At 43.1% G+C, this 12,299-nt stretch overlaps 1 protein-coding gene across 4 annotated transcripts in view; it reads right to left on the bottom strand.

The window, feature by feature from the left end:
• The window catches only part of LOC139409117 (tropomyosin alpha-4 chain), a 26,285-nt gene extending 13,986 nt beyond the window's left edge, over positions 1 to 12,299 (bottom strand). Inside the window, exons 1-2 of one of the 4 annotated variants that reach the window (XM_071153844.1) lie at positions 11,769 to 12,299; positions 7,420 to 7,545 (exon numbers count right to left, since the gene is read on the bottom strand). In XM_071153844.1, the coding sequence (XP_071009945.1) occupies positions 7,420 to 7,545; positions 11,769 to 11,882 (240 nt within the window). In that variant the 5' untranslated portion in view covers positions 11,883 to 12,299. Of the gene's footprint in view, positions 1 to 3,375; positions 3,901 to 7,419; positions 7,546 to 11,768 lie in introns of those variants that run through there. The other 3 variants (XM_071153845.1, XM_071153846.1, XM_071153847.1) reach the window with 3 other exon arrangements.

Raw genomic sequence — 12,299 nt, 5'->3', positions numbered from 1 at the left:
TGTTTAAATTGAAATGTGGTGTTTTAAAAAAATCATGTTCATGTTATTAGTATCTCATGTGAGCAGCACTGCAATTCTGTATTGTAAACTGCTTAAGTGCACCAGTGTAAAAGGCCCTTAGTTTGCCTCTAAAATGTACTCTATACCCATTTGAAGAGACACAAGTTTGATAAGGTTACAGACTCTCTCAGTGGACTCCATGTACATTTCAGGGGACCCCATATAGAATATTTGTGTTCTGAGTATTGATCAACGCTGGGAACACAATAAGAAGTAGGCAAACGATAATTAACAAAATAAAAAGGTGAGTAAACGCTATTTCACAACAACAACAAAAAGTGCGTAAACGGCGTAAAAGTTTACGTGCGTTTACCCGCCACTGCATCCCTGATCCACTCCCTCAAATACTGTACTTCGAAAGGCTCATGGGAGTGCCCCGTGGAACTTCAATTAATGCCAAAATGCATGACTGTTGAAGTTAAATTAGGAAAGTCGTGATATTCCCATAGAGAAAGTCCAAAGAGAAAAAAAAGAATCCAGTGGAACAAGGAAGTAATTCTTTCCATAGCATGCAATTCATCCTGGTGCTATTAGGGGCAGGAAACCACTAGCCAATTACCAGACAGGCCAGTCAACAGATCTAGGCCTATTTGGCATTCACTGTAGGCTGCTGTATGTTTACGTGGCTGTCAAAAGCATACGGATCTAAGCAAACAAATGTAATTTAAAGCTTGGTGAGAGGGACAGACAACAAGACTCGTATAAGAAGGGATTAGTTGGGGGTATTTCAAAGAAAAAAAAAGTATCGGTGAGAAATACTTTCAGCAACAGTGGCCATCTTCAAATAGCAACTGGGTTGTCTTGACCCTTCGCATCATCAGGATGTGTCTGTATCATGGAGCCCAAGCCTGGGAGAAATGTCCAGCATCTGCTTATCTTCCTGCTGATCTGGGCTGAAGCACAGGAAGTGTCGGAGTGGAGCTGGCAGACAGGCAGTATCCTGGGCATGTTCCTCAGGGGCAGGGAGTAGAGAAGCTGCGTCTCTAACCACTGATATTGGGTCAGATACTGTTTCATCCCTCTAATGGTTAAGACTAGGACTGGGGGTAGGGTAATCTGATCCTAGATCTGTGGTTTGGCGCAAAAAGGTCTCTATCGAGCCAGAGGTATTCCCTCCAGGAAGAGGCTTGGCTCGGCTGGGAATGGAGTTAGCAGAGCCTGGGCTATATCTACTCACTGGCCACACACTGGTTGAATCAAAGTTGTTTCCACATTATTTCAAATAAATTACGTTTAACCAATGTGGAATAGATGTGAATTGGTGTCTGTGCCCAGTGGGTGGCAACCATCCTTCTCATCGACATGAATGGAAAATAGATCTTACCTCAAATAATCTCTAAACTAAACCGTGAGAACTGTTGAACTGAATGTCCAGAAGAATGTAAACGGTGCACACCCTGCTCCTCACACTTTCCTTAATTGAATCTTTCAATGGTGATTCAACAAAAGCTGAGGGTGTTGTGTGAAGTAAAGTAACGCCTTGAAAGACAAGAATACCACTTCACACCAAATTAACGTCAAGGAATTTGTTTGATGCCAAAAGAGTCTCCCTGCTTTAACTATTCAAAAGACGATTCATTACCTCAAAGACACACCAATGTTCCCTCTTTTGTGCACCATGTTTCAATGAAAGGGTTTGTTGTGCCAAGAAATCATCCTGCTCTGCGCCAATTACTCACACATGGGCCCATACTCCCACAAGGTTGCTACACAAGTGCTCAGTCAACCACTTCAAGTCTTTTCATCCTTGAACACAGACAAATAGCTTGAGTTTAAGAGGTACGTGTTCATATGCTTTGAAGCTGAGAAGACTGAAATGATGTTAAGACAGTCTGTGTCTGAGTAAAGTGTGAATGAATGGCAGATCTCAATCGCAACCAGTTTGGGGGCTTGGGGTTAATTCAAGGGATGCAATATGTAACTTTTTGAGCGACCTGACCAAATTCACATAGAACTATGAGCTATAGATCTGTCATTCTCATTGAAAGCAAGTCTAGGAAGCGGTGCGCTCTTTCTTGGATTCCCATTTTTATGTTTCGTTTGTGCGTGTATTACTTTCGGTTTTGTACACCAGCTTCAAACAGCTGAAAATACAATATTTTTTGGTTATTGAAAAGATATGTCACAGCGTTTAGATGGTACAATGATAATAAGTCAGTATTCTGTCATCAGTGAGCTTTGAGGTTCTCTCTTCTTTGTTTATCACCATATATCAGTGAAAGCTGCCTCCCCACAAGGCCTATAGCTGACAACAACTCCCAAGATGCCAGTGGTCTGGGACATTGACATCCTGGGCTTCTCATGGAGGACAATTCCATCCATTTCACATCTCTCTTTCTTTGCTCCATGCAATAGATTCCTCTGAAATGAAGGGGACACACTTCCTTTAGCCAGATCCTCTCATTACCTCACCTCTGCTGCCTTTCCAGGAAAGACCTGAGCTTTTTCTCTCTAATTCTCTCATCCGGGCCTCCTACAAGTATGCAAATGGTAGCCTACATACGCTCTCTACATACATAATCAAGTATTTTACCATACACAACATGTCAAGACTGCCTCCCATACTACTGAGCAGTAACTCCACAACTCTCTCTCCCTTTCTCGCTCTCATTCTTTCGCCAATCTCTCTCTCTCCCTCCCTCCCTCATTCACTCTCAGTCAAAATCTAATATCACATAATGCAACAAGCCATTTAATACTTATATTGGAAATATCATCATATTATGTTTGATGATTCAGATCCCCTAGGCACATTTAAAAAGGAACCGTGTGTGAAATACTTTTTAAACCATCCAGCTAAGTTTGAACTGGCCCTCCAGAAGTACCCTGGTTTACCTATAGGCTACTAACACTTAGTAGCATTGCACTTATACAAACCAAAATTAGGCCTTATTAAGATGTAATACTAATGAAGTAGCCTACTTACAGCTTACTCCCTTTATAACGAAAAGTACACGTGACGATGTCCAAAACGAGAAGAAGATCATATATTCATGCTATGAAATATGTCAAAAGAGGACTTTCTAAGACAAAGATGGATGATTCCTACTTTTATAACACCTCTGAGAATGATTATCCTGCTATTTTTTTTTGGGGGGGGGGGGGGGGGGGGGGACCAACGCCATGCATTGTATGTCTTCATCACTACCGGCAGATCAATTAATTAACGTGGCTTTACCACACTATCACTGAACGTAACACTGTTCTGTCGTAGTGAACATGGCAGACTTGGTCAGGGGGGGGAAGGACAGGTAAAAGACGTTTCCAAAGGGAATAGACAGAGAGAGGGAAAAGGGAAGTATTCTATTGTCTCACTTTCTCCCGAAGTTCTCGTTCCCCATCCAGTTCTCGCTGTAAAACCTGGGTCCGGTCTTCTGCGTCGTCGGCTTGCTGTTGCAAACACTGGATCTTTCTCTTCACAGCTTCCAAAGAATTCAAACCTGCCATTGTCGTACTATTTGGTTAAAAAGAAAACTTTTGGTATAGAAAAATAAAATATTGTGGTAAAAGCTGCTTTAGTCTATTCGAAACAGGATATAGGCTACAAATAGTATTCAAAGTCTTTGGAATGGACCCGAAAGAGCCGAATAGAAATCTCAAGTGGAAAAATTAAAGTTGTATAAACCAAAGCAGTAGGCTATCCAGGTGTTTCCCGAAATGTTTCTTTAGTTCAGCTTCAGCCTAAGAATGGCTTCACAAAAGTATTAAAATATCTAATTTGGAATGTAATATGGATGAACGCATTAGCGAAGCGCAGCGTTCCAGTTTTGAAAGCCAGATAAAATGGCAGGAGTGATGAGGAAAGTTAATGTGCACTCCTCCAACCCAGAGAAGTGTGATTCAGATGAGGTCACGGTTCCAGGGTGGCAGGGCGTGCCGGTCCTGGTTGCGTGATGCTTGAGGGGGGTGTAGGCGAAGGGAACTTTCAATGAAAATTCAATGAACAGCTTAAATGATGAGACATCAACACAGTGCATAGCCTATAAAGCCGTATGTAAGTCAACAGTTGTTCAACGAATGTTCTTCAAATGCAGGGCTTCAGTTCAGTAACAAAAGAACAAGGAGTAACGTTACAGGGGAAATCCAGTACAGCAAACATAAGGCTAAATGTAACACTTTTAACTGCCTAAAAAATAGCTCCCCTCTCTGACAGGGAAAAGATCCTTGACCTTAAAGAGATTAAACTGAACACTTAATTCTTATGATGCTATATAGTATATGTTACAGTGTACCAAAAAATCCAGGTTTTATCAACAGTTGTCCAGATTAAAGTCCAAAGTGTTAGATTTTTAGCCTATAATCAAATCCAATTGAATTGGTCACATATACATGGTTAGCAGATGTTAATGTGAGTGTAGCAAAATGCTTGTGCTTCTAGTTCCGAGAGTGTAGTAATATCCAACAAGTAATCTAACATTCCACAACAACTACCTAATACACACAAATCTAAAGGGATGGAATAAGAATATGTACATATAAATATATGGATGAGCGATGACCGAGCGGCATAGGCAAGATGCAATAGATGGTATAAAATACAGTATATATGTATGAGATGAGTAATGTAAGATATGTAAACATTATTCAAGTGGAATTATTTAAAGCGACCAGTGATCCATTTATTAAAGTGGCCAATTAATCGAGTCTGTATGTAGGCAGCAGCCTCTCTGTGCTAGTGATGGCTGTTTAACAATCTGATGGCCTTGAGATAAAAGCTGTTTTTTAGTCTCTCGATCCCAGCTTTGATGCACCTGCACTGACCTCGCCTTCTGGATGGTAGCGGGGTGAACAGGCAGTGGCTCGGGTGGTTGTTGTCCTTGATGATCTTTTGACCTTCCTGTGACATCGGGTGCTGTAGGTGTCCTGGAGGGCAGGTAGTTCGCCCCCGGTGATGCGTTGTGCAGACTGCACCACCCTCTGGAGAGCCTTGCGGTTGAGGAGGAAGCAGTTGCTGTACCAGGCGGTGATACAGCCCGACAGGATGCTTTCAATTGTGCATCTGTAAAGGTTTGTGAGGGTATTAGGTGACAAGCCACATTTCTTCAGCCTCCCGAGGTTGAAGAGGCGCTGTTGCGCCTTCTTCACCACACTATCTGTGTGGGTGGACCATTTCAGTTTGTCAGTGATGTGTACGCCGAGGAACTTAAAAGTTTCCACCTTCTCCACTACTGTCCCCTCTGCTGTTTCCTGAAGTCCACGATCATCTCCTTTGTTTTGTTGACGTTGCATGAGAGGTTGTTTTCCTGACAACACGCTATACTGTATGTTGTGGTGTGTTAGTGCAGTTCTGGAGATGCCTGTTTGTATTGGCTACTGTAACTTTATTGTTAAATATCTCATATGTGTGTGGGTGCCAATACACAAAGCAATACTTATGATTCAGTTGTCTGTATATACTCCAACCAGCAGATAGAATAAGCAGGTTTTGATTTATGGTGTCTTGAGTGAGTGTCTGTTGTGGAAATGTGGTCGATACAGCTCCAGCTCTGTAAATGCCAGTGTGATTTGCCCACCAGAAAAGCTTGGAGCATTGATTTCATTAGACACAGGACTGTGTGGGCCTTTCTGTTTGCTTTAGCTGCATTCCTGACATTCTGGGACTGCTACTCAGCTATTGGAGCCTGCTCTCCCCTGCTGCTCCACAGCCCTTATCAGTAACAGGCCTGCAATGAACTACCACCAGCCCCCTATTCACTACAGCCCACTCCCTCATAATGTAGCATGCCCCAAAGACACAGACCTACACTCTTAGAAAAAGTGTTCCAACAGGGTTCTTCGGCTGTCCCATAGGAGAACCCTTTTTGGTTCCACGTAGAACCATTTTGGGATCCAGTTAGAACCTTTTTCGGTTCCATATAGAAATCTCTGTGGAAAGGGTTCTACATGGAACCCAAAATGGTTCTACCTGGAACCCAAAAGGGTTCTTTAAAGGGTTCTCCTATGGAGACAGCCGAGGAACCCCTTTTAGGCTCTAGATAGCACCTATTTTTCTAAGAGTGTAGGACATACCACACGCTTCAGGTTGGAGTTCCCCCTAGGCACTGATCTAGGATCAGCTTCCCCCTCCCCAAAATCCTGATGTTAATCATTATGTTGGTTAGCTTATATTGTTTATTGTATAAATATTTATGGTAATTCGTTCTGTCTGTCTGCTTGCAGATCCCAGGCACCAGGCCTGCTGTGTTTGGTGTGAGTGATAATATCTGAGGACGAAAGCAGGATAACATCATTTAGCCACAGGCAAAACAGACAGTGTCGTCCTCTCTGACAGCTGCTTGTGTCAAAATCTTCTGATGAAAATCTGTACATTTTGTATATTTGAATGGCTATAGATTAAAATAAGATTGTGGCTAAGTATGACAAATACACCCTTAATTCTATATGAAACTTTGAAATGAAGCCTAAGCCTGTAAATACAGCTGGACAGTGCAGTACAGTCAGAGAAGGTGTAGGGATACCCCCTTTACAGCAGCTGACCAGCCATGCAATAATTACTATGCAGGGATTATCAGCATTACTGTCTGTTAACCAGTGCTACTGTGTTTAGGTGGAACAGATGGACTGAGTGTGAGTGTGTATGGGATGTTAGTGAGCTCATCTTTCAGGACTGGGTGCACAGGAATGTGAACACACTCTCTGATCTCCTCCCCAGCAGATAGGCCTGATCAAAGCACACTCACAGCTGGCACTGGCACTGGGGCAACTGGCCAGCTATAGAACTAGAATATGTAGAATGGATATTCCCATTCAAAATAATGATCTGTGCTGGTACAACAGTGGCCATATTTGGTTTTGGTGTTAAGGCCTCTTAAGGGTCACACAAGTTGCACAGGAATGTGGATCTCCCTTCCGCCTACCGATCGCTCACCATGCTGTTGACATTGGTCTCCACTCGATTCACAAGTACTCTCGGTAGGCAAACGCTATTGGTGTATTCGAGCCCTTAGTGACAGTGAAGGGACTGGGTGAAGGCTCAGTCCCAACAGGTGGGAGCCATTCCACTAATGCTCAATACTGTAACAATGATCTAACTAAATAATAAAGCCTTGGTAATAGGGACTGTTCATAACAGAGAACCTGTGTTATAGATGGACTATTACATTACATTACCGTTCCCCAAATAAGCAATATTAGCCCATTATTCTTAGCCATTATTCTTAGTTTCTACATTTTCTAAACAAACCTAAACATATGACAGGAACTGGGGGGCCTGTGGCTTGGTTAATGAGGGTATTGACTCAGGTGTGCCCCAAACATACTTAACCCATACCTCCAACCTCCTCCTAGTCCCCTCCCTCCAATCACTACCCAGTGGGCGTGTTATAGGGGCTCTACCCAGAGGCTATGGTGCCTACTCACGTCTGCGGCGGTCTTCTCAGACTGTTCCAGTTTCTCCTGGGCATCTTTGAGGGCCTCAGAGTATTTGTCCAACTCATCTTCAGTCCCCTTCAAATTCTTCTGCAGGCTCAGCAGCTCGTCTTCCAGCTAGAGTAGGACAGGTGTTTGTTAGTTAAAAGTACACACAGTTAACTCACCCCCACCCCTCTTTCTTTCTCTCTCCCTCCCTCTCCCTCCCTCTCTCGCTCCCCCCCCCCCTCTCTCTCTCTCTCTATCTCCCTCTCTCTCTATCTCTCTCTATCTCTCTCTCTCTCTCTCTCTCTCTCTCTCTCTCTCACACACACACACATACACACACACACACACACACACACACGTTAGCTCTCTCTCACACACACAGGCACAAAAACACACACATTTTATTTTGGTGTCTTTCTTCTTTCAGTATTATAATAACATATTTTACTCTTCTTAAATTACAGCCCTATCAAAGTTAAACAAGAAAGTCTCTTGAAGAATTCTTCAAATTCCTCCAGGCTTTTATGGTTTGAGGTCAACTCAAGGTTTTTAGTATCAAGTTTCCTTTGTGTCTTATCGTTTTTGTGTATTCTCTTTTATGAATGAATAAAATCCATTTAAGTGGTTGAATTGGAAAGGTTTTTCACTTTCTATAAGAAAATATTTTGGTATGGGCGGGAGTGTGTCTGCTTTGCACAGCATTGTGTCTCAGCTACACATCTAGCTACGTCAAATTCCCCAGAGCCGCAAATAAAAGGGTGTGTGTTTTCATTTACCAGGGCTCCCGAGTGGCACGGCGATCTAAGGCACTGCATCTCACTGCTAGAGGTGTCACTACAGACACCCTGGTTTGAATCCAGGCTGTATCACAACCGGCTGTGATTGGGAGTCCTATTGGCCCAGCGTAGGCCGTCATTGTGAATAACAATTTGTTCTTAACTGACTTGCCAAGATAAATAAAGGTTCAATTTAATAAATGACTTCGTTAGATGTTTGCGTTCAGTGAACTTTACAGGACCAATCCATCTTGTTATTCAGGGACCTATTTAGCAGAAACCTATCATGGGTGCCATTATTACACCCCTCTATCATGGTATGGTAAAATGTTACAGAGGAAAATTAATGCCTTTAAAATTATAACAATTCTGCTGATAGATTGATCATCTGCTCAAAGTAAGAGTGATGAGATGATAAGTCTATAAAGTGCATGATGACTTCCTTCGGGGTGTTGAAAGCTGAGTTTATTTTTAGTCAGTAATAACAAGAGCGTTGGCATGCACAGCCTCCTGATAATCCCACTGGATTCCACACAGCCTATCTCTCCTCTGTCTAAAAATACAGCTGCTATCCAGGTGGAGACACCTGTCAGGCATTTGGATGGACGACCATACAGATGCCCTTGGTCTACCAGTGGACCCCAGCCAGAGCCCCATCACAAAGCTCTATTCTCAGTGTGAATAGGCTCTGGCACCTGGGTCTCCGTGGCTGTAGAGGTTGGGATTGTTGGACCAAATATCTTGATTTTGGGGCGAGCCTTGCTGAAAACAGACCGTCAATCAAGACACATCCCAGTAACGCTGCATTCAGCCCCTATTTGTCCTTTTTTCAGTTGGCATCACTTTAGTCCAAGCGGGGGGGTGGGGGGGGGGGGGGGGGGGGGGGGGGGTGTAGTACTCAGATCACCATGAATCAAATCAAATGTTATTGTCACATGCGTCGTAAACAACAGGTGTAGACTAACAGTGAAATGCTTACTTACGGCCCTTCCCAACAACGCTGAATATAATACAAATAATAATAGAAATACAAATCTTTATATGATGTGCTGAATTCTGTTAGATGCAAACTAAAGCTAAACTGATGGGTTATATAGGCAGCAGCTGATGTACAGTTGAATTCGGAAGTTTACATACACCTTAGCCAAATACATTTAATCCTAGTAAAAATTCTCTGTCTTAGGTCAGTTAGGATCACCACTTTATTTTAAGAATGTGAAACGTCAAAATAATAGTAGAGAGAATGATTTACTTCAACTTTTATTTCTTTCATCACATTCCCAGTCGGTCAGAAGTTTACATACACTCAATTAGTATTTGGTAGCATTGCCTTAAAATTGTTTAACCCTCGGTCAAACGTTTCGGGAAGCCTTCCACAAGCTTCCCACAATAAGTTGGGTGAATTTTGGCCCATTCCTGCTGACAGAGCTGGTGTAACTGACTGATGTTTGTAAGCTTCCTTGCTCACACACGCTTTTTCAGTTCTGCCCATACATTTTCTCTGGGATTGAGTTCAGTGCTTTGTGATGGCCACTCCAATGCCTTGACTTTGTTGTCCTTAAGCCATTTTGCCACAACTTTGGACGTGTGCTTGGGGTCATTGTCCATTTGGAAGACCCATTTGTGACGAAGCTTTAACTTCCTGACTGATGTCTTGAGATGTTGCTTCAATATATCCACATAATTTTCCATCCTCATGATGCCATCTATTTTGTGAAGTGCACCAGTCCCTCCTGCAGCAAAGCACCCCCACAACATGATGCTGACACCCCGTGCTTCACGTTTGGGATGGTGTTCTTTGGCTTGCAAGCGTCCCCCTTTTTCCTCGACACATAACGATGGTCACTATGGCCAAACAGTTATATTTTTGTTTCATCAGACCAGAGGATATTTCTCCAAAAAGTACGATCTTTGTCCCCATGTGCAGTTGCAAACTGTAGTCTGGATTTTTTATGGCGATTTTGGAGCAGTGGCTTCTTCCTTGCTGAGCGGCCTTTCAGGTTTTGTCAATATAGGACTCATTTTACTGTGGACATAGATACTTTTGTACCTGTTTCCTTCAGCATCATCACAAGGTCATTTGCTGCTCTTCTTGGATTGATTTGCACTTTTTGCACCAAAGTACGTTCATCTCTAGGAGACAGAACGCGTCTCCTTCCTGAGCGGTATGACGGCTGCATGATCCAATGGTGTTTATACTTGCGTACTATTGTTTGTACAGATGAACGTGGTACCTTCAGGCGTTTGGAAATTGCTCCCAAGGATGAACCAGACTTGTGGAGGTCTACAATTTTTTTCTGAGGTCTTGGCTGATTTCTTCTGATTTTCCAACGATGTCAAGCAAAGAGACACTGCGTTTGAAGGTAGGCCTTGAAATACATCAAGAGGTATACCTCCAATTGACTCAAATGATGTCAATTAGACTATCAGAAGCTTCTAAAGCCATGACATAATTTTCTGGACTTTTCCAAGCTGTTTAAAGGCACAGTCAACTTAGTGTATGTAAACTTCTGACCCACTGGAATTGTGATACAGTGAAATTTAAGTGAAATAATCTGTCTGTAAACAATTGTTGGAAAAATTACTTGTATCACGCACAAAGTAGATGTCCTAACCGACTTGCCAAAACTATAGTTTGTTAACAAGTAATTTGTGGAGTGGTTGAAAAACAAGTTTTAATGACTCCAACCTAAGTGTATTTAAACTTCCGACTTCAACTGTATCTCTGTTTTATTCCTCTTGTCAAGTCCAAGTGGTAATGTGTGTGGTCCATTGAAGGAGATGTCATCCTGTCCTCTTTCCCTCCCAAGGCTGCTGTGGGCTGTTGGGAAGGAAACTTGCCTCAGAGGTCAGCGTCCTCAGGTTTCATAGCGTCCATGAGTCGTTTGTTGATTTATGCCGACATTCACACTTTCAAACCAGGCTTTGCTCTGTCAGCTCAAACCATTGTAGGCATACTGTACACTCTCACTCCATGAAGCATAATCTTCAATATGCTTTCATTTTGCTTAATAAAATGTGATTATTTCATACATTTTCATCAACTTTGATTCACTTGGTCTTACATCTTCTTTTAAAATTCGCTAACAATAAATTGCTAACAATGTCAATCTTTGATTTAGGTCCATACTTTAATCAAACATAATGCCTGGGATTAATTAAATAAACTGTGTGATGTGTTTACGCCTCATTTCCTCAGAAATATGTCTGGTATGGAATAAATGCTGAGGTTGGCTTACAGAGTCTGGGCAGTATGAGACATAACATCAGAGCCTGTACATGGCTTGAGTTTGAGCATCATCATCATCCAACTCCGTACAACATAAAAGGGTTTTTCGGCTGTCCCCGTAGGAGAACCCTTTGCAGAACCCCTTTGGTTCCAGGTAGAACCGATTCGGCTTCCGTGTAAAACCCTTTTGACATGGAACCCAAAAGAGTTCTACCTGGAACTAAAAATGGGGTCTCATATGAGGACAGGCACAGAAACTTTCGGAACCCTTTTTTTTTAAGAGTGTGCAATTTTACTGTGTCTAGTGTATGGTCCATAGATCCTTCTCTCCATCATTCTGAACTCACCTGTTTGCACTTGTCCTCCGCTGCCTTCTTATCGGTCTCGGCCTGCTCTGCGCGGTCGATGGCGTTCTCCTTGTCCAGCTTCAGCATCTGCATCTTCTTCTTGATGGCCTCCATGGTGCTTGGTTAGAGTGTGCTCACTGAGATGAGAAATGCAGCTGAGAAAGTTGAGATGTCACCCCTGTAGTTTGAGACAGAGTCTGTCCTGTTCAGTACTGGAGCAACCTCCACTGGAACCTGCATCCACAAGAGTCAGAGGGATAGAGAGACAAACAGAGGTAGAAACGAGGGAGAGCGAGGGAGTGAGAGAGAGCGAGGGAGCACGCGCAGCACAGAGGGATGCAGACTCAAGCCTAGGGCTGCCGTCAATACTTTAAACGCCCAACTAAACCTGAGTGTAATCTCCGATGACCCCCTCTCCTCTCCTCTCCTCCATCCCTCCCACCCTGCACTCACCACACTGTCCCCCTCACCTCACCAGACACCCCCCCCCCCCCACTCCACCCAATCAAAACACTCATACAAGGCCTTTCT

Source organism: Oncorhynchus clarkii, chromosome 5 (genome assembly GCF_045791955.1).
Source record: "Oncorhynchus clarkii lewisi isolate Uvic-CL-2024 chromosome 5, UVic_Ocla_1.0, whole genome shotgun sequence".
NCBI classification, from domain to species: domain Eukaryota; kingdom Metazoa; phylum Chordata; class Actinopteri; order Salmoniformes; family Salmonidae; genus Oncorhynchus; species Oncorhynchus clarkii.
The sequence above is the reverse complement of the archived record's forward strand: the minus strand, read 5'-3'. Positions and strand labels throughout refer to the sequence as shown.